Source organism: Uranotaenia lowii, chromosome 1 (genome assembly GCF_029784155.1).
Source record: "Uranotaenia lowii strain MFRU-FL chromosome 1, ASM2978415v1, whole genome shotgun sequence".
NCBI classification, from domain to species: Eukaryota; Metazoa; Arthropoda; class Insecta; order Diptera; family Culicidae; genus Uranotaenia; species Uranotaenia lowii.
In genome coordinates this window covers 214,866,897-214,889,264 of record NC_073691.1, presented here as the reverse complement: position 1 = coordinate 214,889,264, position 22,368 = coordinate 214,866,897, and the positions used below count along the sequence as shown (strand labels likewise).

The 22,368-nt window shown below is 33.4% G+C and overlaps 1 protein-coding gene across 11 annotated transcripts in view; it reads right to left on the bottom strand.

Annotated features, from left to right (window-relative positions):
• Positions 1 to 22,368, bottom strand: part of LOC129747528 (neurexin-3a) — a 200,796-nt gene that overhangs the window by 60,045 nt on the left and 118,383 nt on the right. For all 11 annotated transcript variants that reach the window (XM_055741795.1, XM_055741819.1, XM_055741835.1 and 8 more), the window contains one exon: positions 10,594 to 10,743. In XM_055741795.1, the coding sequence (XP_055597770.1) occupies positions 10,594 to 10,743 (150 nt within the window). The remainder of the gene's footprint in view (positions 1 to 10,593; positions 10,744 to 22,368) is intronic.

Genomic DNA, 22,368 nt, shown 5'->3' with positions numbered 1-22,368 from the left:
TCGGTGTGGTGTTGCAGTTAAAGGCAGAAAAAGAAACGACTTTCTCGTTCTTAATATGTACGGAGTGACCAGTGAGCAAAAAAAAGAAAGAAAAAGAAAAGTCGCGTCTGGTAACAATCGTTTTTTTCCTCGTAAAGCTTTTTCTCACAGCACGTTACTTTGGACAGTGTAGGTATCCACTTTTTTTTGCTGCTCCATTTCGCATCTTCCAGGTGGTAAGAGGTACCTATTTCACAGTAACCGTGCTGCCTGCCACAAAACGTCGAGGAGTGTTACACCAAATCCGGTTACACTGCTCTCTGTCAGAGGTGCAATTATCTTAATTATATTACCGACAGTAGTCAGCGCGATAGCACTTTTTATTTGTCGTTCCACGAATGCTTCTTCGCTTGAAGCTACTTTTGCTCGAACGAGTATTCATTCCATTGAGAAGTTCAATCTAAAATCAGTGCTCGAACTAAGACCTGAGATTTTAGTTATTGACAAAATTTTTGTATTGCACTTTTTTAATTGATTCAACGTTAAATTCAAAATTGCAACAATTTGAGGTTTTTTCACGTTCTTTATGTTCAGTGTTTACTAACTTTTTATATTTTTGTTCGTTCGGTAACCTCTTCTTGAAAGACATATTCAATCGCTGTAATCTCGTTGATCTGGCAGTGGTCTCATTCTTTCTCCTGTCAGAGAATAGATGGCAGATGGCTCTGCAGAAGGTCGGAGGTTACTATAACAACTTTGGCTGAAAGGCATGCCGAGGAAAGAATTACCTTCCCTTCAACTCTTCCCCATCGAACCATGAATATAAAGTGGCATTAGCAGGACACACTTGACGAGCGAGCGAAGCGAAGATCTTAAGATCTTAAACGCTGCGCTCCGGGGTGTAGGTGTAGGTGTTTGCTGGTTGACGTTGAATTGTGTGACTTTTGCCATTGTCTATCTATTTTCATTGTCGCACTTTAAGAGGAGAAGGAGGCGGTGAAAAATTGTGACCTTGGTTACGCAGCAGAGGCGTTCTGGAGTTTGTTGATACAATCCAGACATGCGTTGACGTTAGCAAAATTCGATGTTATGAAATTTTATAGTTCTTACATTCTGGAGCCAGTATGAATATGTTTAAATTTGTTTAATAATTTTCCCATACAACCGTTTGTTGATAAGTTTTAGTTTTTTCCAGGACTGGTATTATTGCACAGTTTTAGTTCTGAAAAAAGGTCAAACTCGGTATAACAGTTACATGAAGTTTGTAAGTGGCTTCAGAGACCTTGGATATCAATTTGAAAAAAAAAAATGAAATGGGGGTTCAGATGTGTCTTTGAAAATTTGAGCGTTCTATTTTATTTTTGAAGTTTTATGAGGTTATGGTTTCTCTCAAATGAAAGAAGTTTTTCTTTAGCGATAATGAGGAGATTTGATTTCTGGGCCAGGGAATTCCTTAGCCATACCTCATAACTGAAATATTAAGCACTAAAGGTTAAGAAAAATGTGCCAAGTAAAACAAACAAATTTAACTGTTATCTTTGAAACAGTGAATATTTTTTTGAGTAATTTGACTTTGGTTGATTTTTTTTCCGATGTGACAAAACGTTTTTTTTTTATCATTTTCAAATGCTTTCAATTGAAAGAAAACAACAATAACTTATATTCCAAGATGCCAATTGTTGAAAAATGATATGAACTTCTCAAGGTGATGAAAAAGAATATAAACCGCGAACAAATTCAATATCTTCCCTCCTACAAGAAACAAATTTATGAAAATATACTTTCCTTTGATGAAATTGTCCGGAAAATCGATTGGACAGAAAAAACACTGATTTGGACTAGACAATTTAGAACAAAAATAGACCTATCTTATGTGGTTTTTTTTTCGAGAAATCAAATGAAGACTGTTTGAGCCACTGCACGCTTCGGAAAATGGAATATTGGCTGATTTCGTCATCAATTCCCCAATACTTTTTCAATTAAGTATGATAAAAGTTAGTTCGGACTTGAAAATTTTGAGACAAATGAGACCTATCTTATGAGACTTTTTTCGAGAGGCTGGTTGAGCCACCACACGCATTGAGAAGTGGAGTTATGGCTGTTTTACTCATAATTTTCTTACATTTTTAATAGAATTCAGAAAAAAGATGTTCAGACTTAAAAATTTTGAACCAAATGAGACTTATCTTGTGTGATTTTTCCGAAGAATCGAATGAGGGCTGTTTGAGGCACCACACGCTGCTTAAGATGGAAATAAATTTTAGAAACTGTGAAAATTGTCAAAATTTTGGAAATTGTCAAAATTGTCAATTTTTTTTTAAATTTTCATAATTGTGAAAGTTGTAAAAATTTTTAATATTGTAAAAATTGTGAAAATTGTCAACACTGTCAAAATTGTCAAAATTGTTGAAATGGTCAAAACTGTCAAAATTGTCAAAAATGTCAAAATTGTCAAAATTGTAAAAATTGACAAAATGGTCAAAATGGTCAAAATTGACAAAATTTTCAAAATTGAACAAAAGTCTCAATATTCAAAATTGTCAAAATTGTCAAAATTGTCAAGTTTGTCGAAATTGTCGAAATTGTCAAACTTGTCCAAATTGTCAAAATTATCATAATTGTCAAAATTGACAAAATTGTCAAAATTGTCAAAATTGTCAAAATTATCAAAATTATCAAAATTGTCAAAATTGTCAAAATTGTCAAAATTGTCAAAATATTCAAAATATTCAAAATTGTCAAAATTGTCAAAATTGTCAAAATTGTCAAAATTGTAAAATTTGTAAAAATTGTCAAAATTGACAGAATCGTCAAAATTGTCAAAATGGTCAAAATTGACAAAATTGTCAAAATTGTTAAAATTGTCAAAATTGACAAAATTGTCAAAATTGTCAAAATGGTCAAAATTTTCAATATTTGCAAAATTGTCAAGATTGTCAAAATTGTCAAAATTGTCAAAATTGTCGAAATTGTCAAAATTGTCAAAATTATCAAAATTGTCAAAATTGTCAAAATAATCAAAATTGTTAAAATTGTCAAAATTTACAAAATTTACAAAATTGTCAAAATTGTCAAAACTGTCAAAATTGACAAAATTGACAAAATTGTCAAAATTGACATAATTGTCAAAATTGTGAAAATTGTGAAAGTTGTCAAAATTGTCAAAATTGTAAAAATTGTCAAAATTGTCAAAATTGTCAAAATGATCAAAATTGTCAAAATTGTCAAAATTGCCAAAATTGACAAAATTGTGAAAATTGTCAAAATTTTCATAATTGTCAAAATTGTCAAAATTGTCAAAATTGTCGAAATTGTCAAAATTGTCAAAATTGTCAAAATTGTCAAAATTATCAAAATTGTCAAAATGATCAAAATTGTCAAAATTGTCAAAATTGTCAAAACTGTCAAAATTGACAAAATTGTCAAAATTGTCAAAATTGTCAAAATTGTCAAAATTGTCAAAATTGTCAAATTTGTCAAAATTGTCAAAATTGTCAAAATTGTCAAAATTGTCAAAATTGTCGAAATTGTCAAAATTGTCAAAATTGTCAAAATTGTCAAAATTTTCAAAATTGTCAAAATTGTCAATGTTGTCGAAATTGTCAAAATTGTCAAAATTGTCAAAATTGTCAAAATTGTCAAAATTGTCAAAATTGTCAAAATTGTCGATATTTTCGAAATTGTCGAAATTGTCAAAATTGTCATAATTTACCGGAAAAAAATCTCTTTTGGTTCAAAATTTTAAATTCTTACTTTTATCATAATTGATTGAAAAGTTTAGGGGAATAAAGAGTAAAATCAGACAAAATTCTATTTCCTGAGAAAAAAAATTTCAGCTTCTTTGCTATGGTATAGAGTTTTAAGTAAACTTTTGAATCCTCTAAAACATGAGAAAAAATTTGGATAGAACTCGTCATTGGTCCTATCATTAATTAATTTTATTTTTGAAAAAAATAGTTTCTGAAAAAGGTTAAGGTCTCTTAAATAATGGATGTCTGTAGATGAGACAATCATCTACAGAGCCCTTTTTTCATGTCGTTTGAATAACCTCTCGGATATTTATTTGATCCCAACTTAGATATTTTTGAATTTCAATGACCTTATTTAGCGCGAATGACCATCATCTAAAATTAAAACAGTTTGTAATTTCCACTCTCTGGAGCCACTCTGACTATTCATCGTTATTCTCCAAAACGTTGAAGCACTGTTCACTCCGAACTTTATTTTTGAACAAAAAATTGCACAATTTAATGTTATGAATGTTTAAAGACTTTCATGGACTCAACAGAATGTCATATCTCGATCCTCATCAGACCATCGAATTCAATCTCTGGAGCCACTCCTAATTTTTTTCTATGTTATTCAATTCCTTCCTTTATCCAACCTTTTTTTTACAAGAGTTTTACTGGAGGTTTAATATTTTGCTATCTTTAGACTTGAAAACAAGCTAAATCAACCAATATTCAGAGACTAAAAGTGACTTCAGGTACACCAGTCTGATCTGAACCATTCTGTTTGAAAAATTGTTATTCATCAAAAATTTCACACTTTAACTCCTTGTTTCTCCATTTATCCAAAAGTGAAGGAACGCCTCTGTCTCATTCTTGGTTCCAATGCCAAAAAATAAATAAAAAGCCAGACCAAAGCTCCTGGCAAGCATTAAGTAATATTCTTATTACACTCCAGGTTATCATCATCGGCATCGTGTTGCTTGCTGCTGCTCATTTTGCATTCCTTTTTTTCCTCGGGGCTCCCTCTTTTTTCCGGTCCGTACATACATATTCATTCTTATCTGTCCACCGGACGACACCGGACCCATTCCTCGGATGAGGTTTTTTTATATTATTTATCGTCAGCTTTTTTCGGAAGGGAAGGAAAAAATCTTTCCATGGTGACATTTGCCATCTTGGAGCACCGAAAGGCGACTACTGGTGGCTACTGATGATGGTGAAATGTGTTTTGCGTGCAAATTTTTGCCCGTTTTTTTACGACATCCCCATTCAAAATGCGCGCTGCAGTGTCGAAACGAAAAAAAAAGAACTCCGCACTCCGGTGGGTGCAGTAAAAACTCAAAGGGGCATGGCCACCAGCTCCGGAGTAGTCGTAAAGCAAACGGATTGGGAAGAGGATGGTTCCCTGTTTTGGTCCCTTCCTTCCGTTCCTGGATTGGGATAGGTAAGGCAGGGAGGAAGACACTGAAAGCAAAATGAAATCCTCGCTTCGATAGTGGACTTTTGAGCAGGTTATTCCGTTCGCTGGGTTTTTATTCCCATTTTGAACTTTGCCTCCCTACCCCTTCATTCAACTGGAAAGGAGACACAAGCAGACAGACAGAGAGACGAATTAAGCTCGGTCAAACGGTTATGACAGGACAGTTGTTTTCTTTATGACTTTGCTGATTTCCGGCGCCACTTTTGCCTCAGGTGGGTTTTTCACTCGCCATTCGTTTGCTGTCTCTGGGGCTGACAGACCTCGGACAGTGGTGTGACATTCATTTCTGTTTTAAAGTGTCACTTCAACTCAGGGAGTATGAAAGGCAAAGGAAACTTATTTCCAAAATTGACAATTTTCGAAACATTGAAATTAATAGAAACTTATTTACTTATTGTATTTTTTGACAATTTTGACTATTTTTTCAATTTTGACAATTTTGACAATTTTGACAATTTTTTCTATTTTGACAATTTTGACAATTTTGACCATTTTGACAATTTTGACAATTTTGACAATTTTGACAATTTTGACAATTTTGACAATTTTGACAATTTTGAAAATTTTGACAATTTTGACAATTTTGACAATTTTAACAATTTTAACAATTTTGACAACTTTGGAAATTATGACATTTTGACAATTTTAACAATTTTGATAATTTTGACAATTCTGACAATTTTGACAATTTTGACAATTTTGAAAATTTTGACAATTCTGACCTTTTTGACAATTTTGACAATTTTGACAATTTTGACAATTTTGACAATTTTGACAATTTTGACAATTTTGACAATTTTGACAATTTTGACAATTTTGACAATTTTGACAATTTTGACAACTTTGATAATTTTGACAATTTAGACAATTTTGACAATTTTGACAATTTTGACAATTTTGACCATTTTGACAGTTAAAACAATTCTGATAATTTTGTCAATTTTGACAATTTTGACAATTTTGACAATTTTGACAATTTTGACAATTTTGACAATTTTGACAATTTTGACAATTTTGACAATTTTGACAATTTTGACAATTTTGACAATTTTGACAATTTTGACAATTTTGACAATTTTGACAATTTTGACAATTTTGACAATTTTGACAATTTTGACAATTTTGACAATTTTGACAATTTTGACAATTTTGACAATTTTGACAATATTGACAATTTTGACAATTTTAACAATTTTAAAAATTTTAACAATTTTAACAATTTTGACAATTTTGACAATTTTGACAATTTTGACAATTTTGACAATTTTGACAATTTTGACAATTTTGACAATTTTGACAATTTTGACAATTTTGACAATATTGACAATTTTGACAGTTTTGACAATTTTGACAATTTTGACAATTTTGACAATTTTGACAATTTTGACAATTTTGACAATTTTGACAATTTTGACAATTTTGACAATTTTGACAATTTTGACAATTTGACAATTTTGACAATTTTGACAATTTTGACAATTTTGACAATTTTGACAATTTTGACAATTTTGACAATTTTGACAATTTTGACAATTTTGACAATTTTGACAATTTTGACAATTTTGACAATTTTGACAGTTTTGACAATTTTGACAATTTTGACAATTTTGACAATTTTCACAATTTTGACAATTTTGACAATTTTGACAATTTTGACAATTTTGACAAATTTGGGAATTTGAACAATTTTGATAATTTTGACAATTTTCACCATTTTGACAGTTTCAAAACTTTCAAACTTTGAATTCAAATTTCAAACAAACAATTTTGACCATTTTGACAATTTTGACAATTTTGACAATTTTGACAATTTTGACAATTTTGACAATTTTGACAATTTAACAATTTTGACAATTTCGAGCATTTCGACAATTTTGACAATTTTGACAATTTGACAATTTTGATAATTTTGACAATTTTGACAGTTTTAACAATTTTGACAATTTTGACAATTTTGACAATTTTGACAATTTTGACAATTTTGACAATTTTGACAATTTTGACAATTTTGACAATTTTGACAATTTTGACAATTTTGACAATTTTGACAATTTTGACAATTTTGACAATTTTGACAATTTTGACAATTTTGACAATTTTGACAATTTTGACAATTTTGACAATTTTGACAATTTTGATAATTTTGACAATTTTGACAATTTTGACAATTTTGACAATTTTGACAATTTTGACAATTTTGACAATTTTGACAACTTTGACAATTTTGACAATTTTGACAATTTGGACAATTTTGACAATTTTGACAATTTTGACAATTTTGACAATTTTGACAATTTTGACAATTTTGACAATTTTGACAATTTTGACAATTTTCACAGCTTTGAAAATTTTGACAGTTTTGAAAATTTTGACAATTTTGACAATTTTGACAGTTTTGAAAATTTTGACAATTTTGACAGTTTTGAAAATTTTGACAATTTTGACAATTTTGACAGTTTTGACCATTTTGACAATTTGGCAATTTTGACAATTTTGACAATTTTGACAATTTTGACAGTTTTGACAATTTTGACAATTTTGACAATTTTGACAATTTTGACAATTTTGACAATTTTGACAATTTTGACAATTTTGACAATTTTAATAATTTTGACAATTTTAATAATTTTGACAATTTCGACAATTTTGACAATGTTTTCAATTTGACAATTTTGACAATTTTGACAATTTTGACAATTTTGACAATTTTGAGAATTTTGACAATTTTGAGAATTTTGACAATTTTGACAATTTTGACAATTTTGAAAATTTTGACAATTTTGACAGTTTTGAAAATTTTGACAGTTTTGAAAATTTTGACAATTTTGACAATTTTGACAATTTTGACAATTTGGACAATTTTGACAATTTTGACAATTTTGACAATTTTGACAATATTGACAATTTTGAAAATTTTGATAATTTTGACAATTTTGACAGTTTTGAAAATTTTGACAATTTTGACAATTTTGAAAATTTTGACAATTTTGACAATTTTGACAATTTTGACAGTTTTGACCATTTTGAAAATTTTGACAATTTGGCAATTTTGACAATTTTGACAATTTTGACAATTTTGACAGTTTTGACAATTTTGACAATTTTGACAATTTTGACAATTTTAACAATTTTGGCAATTTTGACAATTTTGACAATTTTGACAATTTTGACAATTTTGACAATTTTGACAATTTTGACAATTTTGACAATTTTGACAATTAGGACAATTTTGACAATTTTGACAATTTTGACAATTTTGACAGTTTTGACAATTTTGACATTTTGACAATTTTGACAATTTTGACCATTTTGACAATTTTGACAATTTTGATAATGTTGACAGTTTTGACAATTTTGACAATTTTGACAATTTTGACCAATTTAACAATTATGACAATTTTGACAACTTTGACAAATTTTGACAATTTTGACAATTTTGACAATTTTGACAATTTTGACAATTTTGACAATTTTGACAATTTTGACAATTTTGACAATTTTGACAATTTTGACAATTTTGACAATTTTGACCATTTTGATAATGTTGACAGTTTTGACAATTTTTGACAATTTTGACAATTTTGACCAATTTAACAATTATGACAATTTTGACAACTCTGACAAATTTTGACAATTTTGACAATTTTGACAATTTTGACAATTTTGACAATTTTGACAATTTGACAATTTTGACAATTTTGACAATATGACAATTTTGGAAATTTTGGCAATTTTGACAATTTTGACAATTTCTACAATGTTGACAATTTTGACAATTTTGACAATTTTGACAATTTTGACAATTTTGATAATTTTGACAATTTTGACAATTTTGACAATTTTGACAATTTTGACAATTTTGACAATTTTGACAATTTTGACAATTTTGACAATTTTGACAATTTTGACAATTTTGACAATTTTGACAATTTTGACAATTTTGACAATTTTGACAATTTTGACAATTTTGACAATTTTGACAATTTTGACAATTTTGACAATTTTGACAATTTTGACAATTTTGACAATTTTGACAATTTCGACAATTTTGACAATTTTGACAATTTTGACAATTTTGACAATTTTGACCATTTTGATCATATTGACAATTATGACAATTTTAACAATTTTGACAATTTTGACAATTTTGACAATTTTGACAATATCACAATTTTGACAATTTTAACAATTTTGGCAATTTGGACAATTTTGACAATTTTGGCAATTTTGACAATTTTGACAATTTTGACAATTTTGACAATTTTGACAATTTTGACAATATTGACAATATTGACAATATTGACAAAATTGACAATATTGACAATATTGACAATATTGACAATTTTGACAATTTTGACAATTTTGACAATTTTGACAATTTTGACAATTTTGACAATTTTGACAATTTTGACAATTTTGACAATTCTGACAATTTTAACAACTTTGACTATTTTGACAATTTTGACAATTTTAACATTTTGGACAATTTTGACAATTTTGACAATCTCGACAATTTTGACAATTTGGACAGTTTTGAAAATTTTGACAATTTTGATCATTTTGACAATTTTGACAATTTTCACAGTTTTGAAATTTTTTTAAATTTTGCCAGTTTTGACAATTTTGACACATATTTTACACATATTTAAATTTAAAAAATTTACAAAATTTACAAAATTTACCAAATTTACAAAATTTACAAAATTTACAAAATTTACAAAATTTACAAAATTTACAAAATTTACAAAATTTACAAAATTTACAAAATTTACAAAATTAACAAAATTTACAAAATTTACAAAATTTACAAAATTTACAAAATTTACAAAATTTACAAAATTTACAGAATTTACAAAATTTACAAAATTTACAAAATTTAAAAAATATACAAAACTTACAAAATTTACGAAATTTACAAAATTTACAAAATTTACAAATTTTACAAATTTACAAAATTTACAAAATTTACAAATTTTACAAATTTACAAAATTTACAAAATTTACAATATTTACAAAATTTATAAATTTCTCACAAATGACAATTTTGACATTTTTGACAATTTCGAATTTTTGATAATTTTGAGAATTTAATATTTTCGAAAGTTCGAATCACTTTGATTTTATTTTAAGAAGTTAACATCTCTGTTATGTTATCGTTCAAGAAGTGCCCTCAACTTCATTTTTTGTCCTTTACTCTAGCTTTGTTATCATCAGAAGATCTTTTGGAAGCGAATTTACCTCACTAGAATTCTTCACTCTTGCCAGCTTTTTGCAATTATTTTAAATAAAAATATTCAATCCAAGTTAGAGTAACATAATTTCTCCCGGGGGTGAAGTAAAAGTAAATCAAAACTCAACATAGTAGGAAAATACCCCCTTAAAAAATAAAAACCAGTCACTTACCCGTGTAGAAGAGCAATCCGTTGGGCTGCCGGGTCCGGAAGTAGAGCGTGATGGCGTCCTGTGCGCTGACGATCGGTTCGCCCCCCGTTTGGCCGAGATCGTACGAGAGAAACTCCGTGCCCCGAAAGGTGGCCTCCGATGGGGCCTTATCTGGTGAGCGCACAAAAAAAAAAGAAAAATTGGAAATTCGTTAGAAAATAGGTATATAGCAACGAGCGATGCTATTTTGGTTTGGATCCTTCGGAGAAAAATGCTGCACTTTGTGGGTGAAGAATTAAGTAAGGAGGAGGAGGGATGTTCCGGGATAAGAGACAACGGCACGACCTTGGTTATAAATTTGAATAAAATCTCATCCGGAAAGTTAGCTATTTACTTGTTTTTATTTTTGCACATTTCATAGCTTGAGCTAACTCGTCTTCGAGGGGACTTCTTGTTTCATTTTACACATTGAGGAAGAACCCTTCTATTGCTTTACCCTTGTATAGACAAATTTGAAGCGACCTTTACTCTTCATGGTAGCCAAACTGCAGTTCCTAAAATTAACTTTTCCCATGCTGAAGAATGTGTGGGACGATGCATTTCTAAATTGATATCGACAATCTGGTTCTACCGAACGTCAATTGTTTATCGAGTTCATCAGTTGTTCCGTTTTTGGAAACTGTATGTAGGTGGAGTACTTTTCCAAACCAATCAACGCCAGACTTTGTTGTAAGAGATTAATCAATTTAGAAGCAAAAAGCCATCCAGGGGATTTTGCCCTCATCGACATCGACTGTCGGCTACATATTTCCCAACAAATTTCCACCTTTGACATGGCAATAATTTTTCAGTCTCCCTCCAGATGAGTTGTTGTTATTGAAGTTGATGGATTTGAATAGAAGTCCGTTCCTTCGGAAAGGAAAATGGGACAGCATCTGGTAGAAGATTCGGTCTTCCACCTGTAACACCTGTCACATCTGCTCTCTCAGATTCAATAATGTTGTCAGATTTGCCCTTACTAAATACTTTTATATTTCAAGTTGAACTCTGAGTCAAAGCTTCCAACAAGAAAAATTATAAGGGTAAAACCAGTATTCTTCAGCGCTTTTAAAAAGATTCATGAACTCTACAATTGAGTTGTACTTACTTTATTCAATTTTTTAGTATTCTTTTGTCGGTCGCTCAACCATTCCACCAAATGCATAAATGTCCTACATACGGGGAACACATCAGCGCCCCGTTTGCTTATTTATCGTCTGCCCTGCCAAACAGCGAAGCGATAAATAATTGCACGAGCATCATAAAAAATGATAAAATTTGGAATGTCGCCAGCATCATCGCACCCCGGGAGGTCTCTTTAACAGACATACAACATATATACTCATATACTCATCCCAAACTACTGGATGTGGATATGTCTTTTTGGTCCCTTCTTCTCTGTAAGTAATAAGAATCATTTTTTCATGCCTACTGTTGTTTGAGTTGTTATTGTTTCAAGGGGGTTGGAATTTCCAAAAAGGGGGGACAACATTTTCGCAAGCACGGCCTGCTGCCTGCTGGATTTCGGTCGGTGTAATGCCGTTGATTTTTGTCGTTGTTGTTTTGTTTTCTTTACGATTTCAAGAGAAAGAAATCAAATCCGAAAGGGTTTCTGCTTTCGGCTCCGGGGGGTGAGACAGTGTCGTTTTTCTTTGAATATAAAATAGTTTATTATTTCAATGTTGCGTTCGGCGAACGGGATGATGGCAGTTGTGTTTGGGAGTACGAATGTGTTTGTGTTTGCGGATTGCTGCTTATGTAAGTGCTTTTGCGAACGCTCGCTCCAAAGTGGTTTACGATGCTAATGTTTTGCTGTCACAGATAAAATTGATGAGTGTTTCACTAAGCGCATTATTTCTTTACGGCCCGAAAATTTTACGCTTAATGTTTGATACGTACAGAAAATTGAACTCAACCCTCAAGTGTGCTTTCATTCAATGAAGCTAAATTAGAAGCTTAATTTATAAGTTTCTTTCAATTTTAAACAAAAAAAAACATAAGAAACGATTCCTCTGGAAAAACCTGCATAGTCTTCTTTAATTCTACCTAATGAGAAATTTCAACAATGCCGAATCCAAGCATTCAAGTCGAAATTTTCCACCGCAGTTTGTTGATGGAAACCGATGCAAACACTTATAAATTTAATTACATTTAGGATAAATATTTGGATAGGACTCTTTCGTGACCGAAGCTTAGCCGACCGGAAGGCTTCCATCTACACGGGAAACGCACCGGAATGAAAAGCAGAAAACCCGAAAATGGCTGACGAGCATCAGCCATTCCTACCTACACACGAGAGTGTGATCCTTCCTGGAAGCCTTCATTTTTACTACCTTCTCAAACCCACCCCCACAAAGCACGCACAAAGCAAAACACAAAGCAAGGTCGAATAAAACCCGAACACGCAGTTTATCGGTTATCAGTGACCGAAATCAGAAACAAAGCAACCCGGCAACCGACTGCCTCTCTCGGCCGATGTCATCCAATGTTGTGATAGTGTCACCACGAAAGGGCCAGTCAAGGCCTACTATGTATTTCCCTGCGGACGGACGTCTCTCTGCAGAAATACCTTCCTATAACATTCATTGTCGGCAGAGATAGGGCAAACCACGGAATTCCCGGTGCGAAAACGATTGCCACCGATCTAACTCTATAGCTAGTTATAGATACACCTACCTACATACATTGGACATCTACACGACAACGAAGGTTGGGAAAAGTTAGCCTTTTTCCTTTCTATTATTTTCCTTTTCACATTCCGATAATTTCGGATCTCTGTTGTCGTGTGCTCAGATGCAGGAAGGAGGAGCAATGTGTACACGACTTTGAGGGGGATGTGACGTGGGGTAAATGTCAAATTATTGCCACACCTGCGGCCAACTGTGATTTGCGGATAGGCCGTTTTCGGCTTTTCGTCGGAACGAACTAGTTAGCTAGCAACAAGGAACAGGTATCTTTTTATCTCATTATTAGCTTGGGTTAAATTGGTTTTTTTTCTCTCCTGTTGGATTTCATCTACCGGCTGAACTGAACTAATTTGTCCTTGAAACGAGCCGAGGATTTGTTTGGGTGTTGTGATGGTTGGATTTAGTGCCATTTGGGATCCCTAATCGGCCGAATGACACCATTACATTTAATTTGAGCTTCTGATGCCTCTTTAAGGTGGAATTTTATTAAGCTTGTTAAAGGTTAAAGATGCAGAGTTATAAAATATTTGCAAATTCATTTTATGCTTAAAATCGATAATTTTTTTAAAAACATTTGGTAGAATAAAATTGAAAAATCATGGCCAGCTCTAAATAAACTTCGGAAACACAGTGAACAGTTGCCAGCAAGATTTAGAAAAAAAAACTTCGAAAAAAGATTTGAAAAATAGAACACTTGGTTTTTACTGGCCAAGAGAAAGTAAAAATAAAAGGAATCAAACCCCCAACTCCTGAAAATGTGTAACTTATTCACAGCATCAAATCCCAATTGCTAAACAAGCCTTCGGAATCGAAAATAACGCTCAAATAAGGTCAACTCCAGCCGGATACACTCCAGAACCAAAGGAGAACCAACTCAATTAAATTTTAATATCCTTCTGTTGTTTTCCCTTTCCCCTATTTCAGTTTAGATTCCACAGCTCTGTACCCCTTTCTACAGGTGTTACAAGTGGAAGACCGAATCTTCTACCATGATGCTGTCCCTTTTCCCTTCCGATTGCTTTCAACTGGAAGGAATGGACCTCCATTCAAATCCATCAACTTCAAAACCAACAACTCATCTGAAAGGGAGCCTGAAAAATTATTGCCATGTCAGAGGTGAAAATTTGTTGAGAAATTTGTAGTAGACAGTCGTTGTCGATGAGGGCAAAACCCCATGGGTGACTTTTTGCTTCTAAATTGATTTATCTCTTACAACAAAGTCTGGCGTTGATTGGTTTGGAAAAGTACTCCACCTACATACAGTTTCCAAAAAACGGAACATCTGATGGACCCGATCAATAATTGACGTTTGGTAGAACCAGATTGTCGATATCAATTTAGAAATGCATCGTCCCACACATTCTTTCAACATGAGGTAAGTTAATTTTAGAACTGCAGTTTGGCCACCTGAGTGAAGTTCGCTTCGTTTTAGCAAAGGGCATGCAATGAAATCAAGAGTGCTCTCGAAAGTGCATTCAACGAATTGGTTTAGCATGAAAAATAGCAAAAAATTGAATAAATAGACTATATTAACGACTGTATTAACACTCTGGGTAACAAAACGTGACGTCGAACGAAATGAGATATTTTTTTTGTAAATTTAAACGTGATTGCTCCATGAAAGAGTTTCATCTAGAGCAATACCACAATATTTGAAATTGTTTACTCTTTCGATTACGATATCAGTGATTTTGAGATTATTATGAAGGCCATGAAGTGGTACGCCACCAACAACGTGCAGGTGGATCCCAAGGACAAGAACCCTCCCAACACGCCAGAGCTCTGCCCAATTGAGAAATACTGGGCTATTGTCAAGCGGAACCTAAAGAGGACCAAAAAAACTGCTAAGGACGAGCAGCAGTTCAAGGAAAACTGGCTTTCTGCGGCGAAGAAGGTGGACAAGGTGGCTGTACAAAATCTGATGGCAGGGGTTAAGCGTAAGTCCCGGCAATTCGGATTTGGAAAAGCGGAAGCCTAACTAAATATTTTTCCTGAATTTTATACCTACTAATAAAGCTTGAAAAAGAAATTTAATTTGATTTTAAATAAACGATTTCACCGATTTCTATAATACAGGTCGGACTCGATTATCCGGAGACTCGATTATCCGGAATTTTAGACTCGATTATCCGGAGTATTTTTTTTTACAACTTTTTTTTTAAATTTTTATTTTTATTTTTTAAATAATTTAGTACTATAATTCACAAAACAATATTTTTATCAGCTTCGGACGGAGTTAGGGGGGTCAGAGGCTAGTATAGTAGTTGTACTTTATATTAAAACTCGGTTATCCACAGTGTATTGTTCAAGATCAAACTCATTAACTCTATAATACATTATATAAATATGTGGTCAAGGAAGAACGTAGCTAGGAACAGGAGGGGTAAGAATAAGAGTTTTCAATGTGTTTAATCCTCTACATCCCATGGTAGCACAAGTGATCCACAACATTTGCGTCTTTATCAAGTTTGTAAATCTACTATGATGCAGTCATTGTGCTTGTCTGTAAGCCTTCTTGAAATTTAGATAGAGTAACTATTGAAAAACAATCTAGCAGCTATTGAAACAATCAAAAAAAATTTCAACGAATTACAACTTTTGAGGTCATGGGGAACAACTTTTGTTCAAGCTCTTTCCTTACAAAAGCTATTTTGTTGTTCAAATCTTTAAAAAAAACCGTGGGAAGTAACGGGTTAATTATTTATTATCTAGTTTAATTAATTATCGATTGTCTTCGGTTGAAAATGAGTGGATTTTGAAATGTATTTTAGATTATTTACAAAGTATGATCAAATGTACAAACGTGACAAAGTAAGAAAAAGAGGGACTTAAGCTAGGGTGTCATTTCACGGAAACACTACTTGAACACAGACGAAATTGCACAGAATGAAATCACCAACTTGAACTGTCAAAACAAGAGTCAGAATGAAGCTCGTCACACAATAGCGCGTAAAGCGGCACGCCGCGTCGTATAGGGTTCGTCCGTCAAATGACAGGAATAACGATGGGGCTTGGAGCGATACATTTTGACGTAGAACTACGCTGTCGTCGTATCGATATTGAATAGGACAATCAGGACAAATTTTGTCCCATGTTCTGCTTTCTTACGTTATAATGTCAAATGTCAAGCCTTGTTGAAACGCAAAATTTGACCAATCAGATCTGAGAAAAATGTAATAAACAGTTGTAGTTCAACGTCAACCTTGCGGTCGTGGTTTTGTACTCAACCCTTCTGATTTTAAATCACTTCCGAGATGTGTCAGGTCAAGATAAAGTGAAACCATTAATTGTTTAAGATTACATATTTGTTTTTTTCTTATCACGACTTAACCTCTTTTTCCTATAAAAATGATTTCTGGCTACGCCACTGCATTTTAGAAAAACAATGCACAAAAAAATTACAATTTAACGTCCTCAGACTGAAAAAAATTTTTTTTTTCTTGATTCGATTATCCGGAGAATTCGATTATCCGGAGTGAAAAAAAAATCTATACTCCGGATAATCGAGTCCGACCTGTAGTTACAAACCGCTCCGACTTGAGGGAGGGGGCTCCCATACAAAAATAACATAAAACATGATACAATTTGATTAATTTACATGTGATTTTTATCAAGTAAATGATTCATTATGTTGATTAGAAGGTTTTAATATATTTGATGAGTAATTGTGTTGATTTTTTGAAGAAGAGCGGGGGGGGAGGGTCCCTAATAAATTCATTGTAAAATGTTATAGAACTCGAACGATTTTCAAACGATTATGATCAAATTTTGCACAATATGTAGTTTTTAGTGTCATGAAATGATTCAAATTATTATCTAATCATTTTTATACAGGTGTGAACTAAACAAGTTACGAGCAACGATCCCGTTTTTCGCATTTTTGACCACTGTGCGTTGGTGAAATTGTGATTAAATGTTTTTGACTTTTAAGTTTTCTTGGAGTTGGTATGAGAACTGTATGGTGTTTTTCTAGATTATTGAATGGGGTGTGTTGTTTAAAATATCTTAGTAATAGTTTTTATTTACATTTCCTCTTGGTAACTTTAACTTTGTTTAAAATATGGTTCACTTAAAGTCCTCTTAAGTGAGCATCTTCAGGATACATTTTTACTCTTTTGATATAATTGTGTTTTATTATTATTAACGTATAGAGGTTTTTTTAAAACTATATGAAAATAATTAACAAGCAAAGGAGTAGGCGTGCATTTTTCGTAGCTGCAAAATTTCGATCTGAGAAAATCAACAAAGTTACATAAGTGAAAAATTGTTCTTTTGATGTTGAATAAGTGTACTATTCGAAAACTTTGTAGTGTAGCAGTGATTAATTACATTTTTTTTAAATTGGCAAATGTTCAATCGGTGTGAACTGTGAAGAAAGTGGCTTTCGAGGACCGCTCCTTCTAAATGAAAAAAAAAAACATTTCCCAATTTGCATGATGGAATCTACATTCCCAGAGAATTCGAAATATTCAAAACAGAATGATGCTTTGGGGGATAACATTTCGGAAAAAATTGTGAGTTTTACCGTGAAAAATGTATTAAGTTGTCAGTAATTTTGGTCACAAGGGCATCGTGCCAAAGAAATCTATTTTGCCCGATTGCTAAGACTGAGTGTAAATTCTTCGAAGAAAAACAAAGCACAGGCAACTGTCGAAAAATGTGATTCATAAACACTGGATTATCGAGGAACAGTGGCTGAAAGGTGCAGGGATGATCACCATTAGTACAACAGAACCATCCAATACAAATCAACACATGCTGCCTTTTTTCCCTTATCGCCTATATATGGACTTTAGTGAGATTGTTTCATTATATTTTAATTATTTTTTTACATATTTAGTCAATCCTATTTCCCTTCCATGACCACATGGACTTGTCACGGTGTGCATTGATCTTCAAGAGCACAACAATGAACATTGAATCCATATACTTATTTTGGTATCTTGTGTTGTGAAACAAGTTGAGCACCATTGACTTTCAGTGTGTGCTGCACGGCCAACTTTTACCCAAAACACAAACACGCAAAACCCAAAACTTTGTAGCAATAATTACCATTTACTCTTACGACATTCTCGAAACCTAAGCTAGCTTAACATAATTTCTACTCACGGGCTCGTTTCGTACCATAACATCAAAGACAACATCCAAAAGAACGAAAATTCGTATCACAGCTCGGTTTCCTCATGTATCACAGGAATATCTGGTATTCTGGCAACCCTGTCTGGCCGCACTGCTCTTCATGACAAAGACCCGGATCACATCCGACGTCTGCTTCCGGCTGGATCTGTTCCGGCTTGGCCATGCGACGGCTGATCGGCTCGCAAACAAACGATTTCAGATCCCAAACATCGGCCCCATCGAAAAACAAACGTTGGTTCGTTGTTTCTCAAGAGTTTCTTGCTGTTAATTCTTCACTCACCTAGTGGGGCCGTCGGTATCGGCAAGCTGGTTCTGCCTACCGCTTTGTTCGGTTTGGCCATGACCCATCGTGGCAGGATATTGTTGCCTTCAACTCTACCGTTTCCTGGGAGTTGGAAAGAATTAACATCCGATTCGTGCTAAACGACTTTTATTTGTGGTGGAGTGGAGTGGTCCGGTCTTTTACGGGCAACTGGTGCCAAAACAAACTTTGTCGTACAATTTTGCGTCTTTCTGGGCACGATGTTGTTTTGTTATTGTTTATTTTCCTGTTTGTGCGTGTTTGACATTCCGCACTCTTAATTCTAAACACTGAATTTTGTTTCGAATGAACCCAATCACTACACGCTCAAAATTAAACAACCACAAATGCTTAATTATAACGCTACAGTTGCTCTTTATTATCAGTTGTACCTCGTGTATCAGCCAATTCAAGATGTGTATAGTCAGCCTATGCTATGCTATGCTTTATTCTTATTAACGTCCAGAGATCAAAAGACATCCACGGACAGTAATCGCCTTTGAGTTTTACTGACTTAGTCACTTTTTTTTGAGCAAGTAGTAAGCAAGGAGTTATAAGTTGCCACATAATTTTGAATACATGTCCCAGCATTTTCGATTTCAAATTTTCATTCAGTTCCAAATAATTAATAATATTTTTGCTCAATTATAGCTATTGATTGTTTGAATTCAAATCAAAGGAAGTAACTACTTGGAGATGTTCACGTCGCTTTTCTCAAAACAGAAAGTTCAAAGTTCGCCAAATCAATAATTGTCGTCAGACTGTCGAACGGTACGGTTTTTCAATTACGTTGAATCAAATATTTGTGCGCTCCACTAGTCAAATGCAATCCATTTTCCGTGCAGCGACTTTCATTTGAGCGTATTCAAGTTGCATGAATCGAACGATATGCTCCAAAATACCTTTGCACTCAAACCCAATCATAAATATTTTTCAGCACTTTTGAATCAACCATCCACCTAGGCCGGGACCAACAACAGATTGAAATACGATAAAAATCCGATGACTGAAAATCAAAACCAAAATTCGCAGTGCTAGAAACGTGTGTACTGCATTTAATAGCAAATGTTCTCCGGCTAGCTGGCTGACTTGTCGGTGGAACCAGTCTTGTCCATTCAGATAAAACTCCGGTGACAAGTCGATAAAATCCCTGACTGTTGTGCAGGAGAGGATGTTGAAGGGAAACACACTAGAAAGCTTTGTGCGAAATCGGTCATCGTAGGTCGGTCTGTCGGTCTTTGACCATTCATTCATGTCGTGTAGGACGCGTGGCACAAAAATGCTGATCACAGCTCCGAGACGCCATCATTGATGCTAGCAGCAGCCGGAGAACCCCGGCTGGATTGAAATAGCTCACCCAAAAATGAGGTCATTGAATCGAAAATCATGTTTTGTGTATCGACTGGGGTATTTAGGATGAAGTTCGAGACAGTTGTGTGCGCTGACAATCGAATGAGGTTGAACTGGTCGATTTCCGCTTTAACGTTTCCGCGACTCACACCTGGCGATCCACCCCCATCGATTCCTGGACATTCAATAGTCGTCCAATACATAGAAAGGCACCAACCAAAGTCGTTATCGAAATGATGTGAACAACATCATCCCCCATTCCAGTCGGGTTGTGTGTGTGTGTGGGAGAAAAATGTGTTTTTATTTCCGCTATCGCTTGATGCGGTCATGTTTTTCACTGTCCCAGTCCCAGTTGTGGTTGTAGTACAAACGGTGAGGATATTGTCCACGTGACGCGTTCCTGTTTTGACGACGCTTATAAAGGGGCCAAGTATGGCCACAATGCATGATAAACACGTTCGATAGCGACGGTTAATTGGTTCATTTCATGAAACGCTGCTCAAGACACTTGTCATCAGATAACGACCTCCCGGTATTGATAGCGTGATGTTTGGTTTGCATTCATTCATTCATTCATGGGACATTCTCGAATTAACAGATGGATAACGTACGGTTTCCGATTGATATGGATTGAAAGCTAACGACACATTATCAAATTAATTGTTAATCGATTGTAATCTTTCAATTTCTCGTCAGTTTAGTCTCAGAAACGGAAGGCATATCAAAGACATTCCATTTTTACTGAAAATTTATGATCCTAAGATGATCGTTCAGAGATGCTTTCATTCTATCAGCCTCTCCCTGATGCGAAACGCAAGTTGACAGATAAACGATGATTGTTTATCGTTTTCGAATAGTCCCGTAGGCCTCGAGGCGGATCCGCAACCCCGATGGCCATCTATCGCTGACTGGGCCAAACAAGAGGCCGCCAAAAGCCCCAAAACGCGAAACGGATGCACCATCGCCAAGGTCCTTCTCCTCCAGTCAGTCCGTCGTGTGATGTTTGCGACCCGGATGAAACAAATAGGAATAAATCTCCCAACTCCGCGGGAACCGTTTGGCCGCGGTTCGTTCGTTCGTTCCTTCCCGGGGCCAAAGATTTATGGCCGCAATTTTCCGGTAGGCTGGAACGTTCGTTTCGTTTGGCAAAAAAGGCTGATTCTCTAGGTGCGGGAAATCTTTCCCGTTCGGTCTTCTTCTTTCGGACCGAACCTACCGTCCAAAAGTTTCTATAATGTTCCATAATGTAGTTTGAACGTTGCTGAAAATTGCTTAAATTAATTTTGCAACTGGAAATTTGCAGAGTCATGCTTTTCGGTGCTCGAACAGCGACGGTGATAAATCGAGATTTTTTGGGTTGTAAATCCTTGGAGTCGATTGAGCTGTTCAACCAAGCAGATGGTTTCGCGTCTCAATTGAGGTGATTTGATAAGTATATAATTGAACACGTTCTTTCTGGGTGTAGCGCGAAAAAAGTTTTTATGGTGATTAAATGGTTGTCAAAAGTTTTGGGAAAACAATGTACATATTTTATCTCTACCTCTAGGTATATCTGAATGAGTGATTCCTAATTCCAAGCTTTTTTTTATGGTACAACAAAATAAAACAATACTTGATTTGTTTTTAAGATTATATGCTCGTTTTTTCAATCATGATTTAAAAGTGCAAAAAATGTAATTAGAGGAATAAACATTTGATTTTTGCGATTTTTGCCATTTTTACCATTTTTATCATTTTTGTTATTTTTGTCATTTTTGTCATTTTTGTCATTTTTGTCGTTTTTGTCATTTTTGTCATTTTTGTCATTTTTGTCAGTTTTGTCATTTTTGTCATTTTTGTCATTTTTGTCATTTTTGTCATTTTTGTCATTTTTGTCATTTTTGTCATTTTTGTCATTTTTGTCATTTTTGTCATTTTTGTCATTTTTGTCATTTTTGTCATTTTTGTCATTTTTGTCATTTTTGTCATTTTTGTCATTTTTGTCATTTTTGTCATTTTTGTCATTTTTGTCATTTTTGTCATTTTTGTCATTTTTGTCATTTTTGTCATTTTTGTCATTTTTGTCATTTTTGTCATTTTTGTCATTTTTGTTATTTTTGTCATTTTTGTCATTTTTGTCATTTTTGTCATTTTTGTCATTTTTGTCATTTTTGTCATTTTTGTCATTTTTGTCATTTTTGTCATTTTTGTCATTTTTGTCATTTTTGTCATTTTTGTCATTTTTGTCATTTTTGTCATTTTTGTCATTTTTGTCATTTTTGTTATTTTTGTCATTTTTGT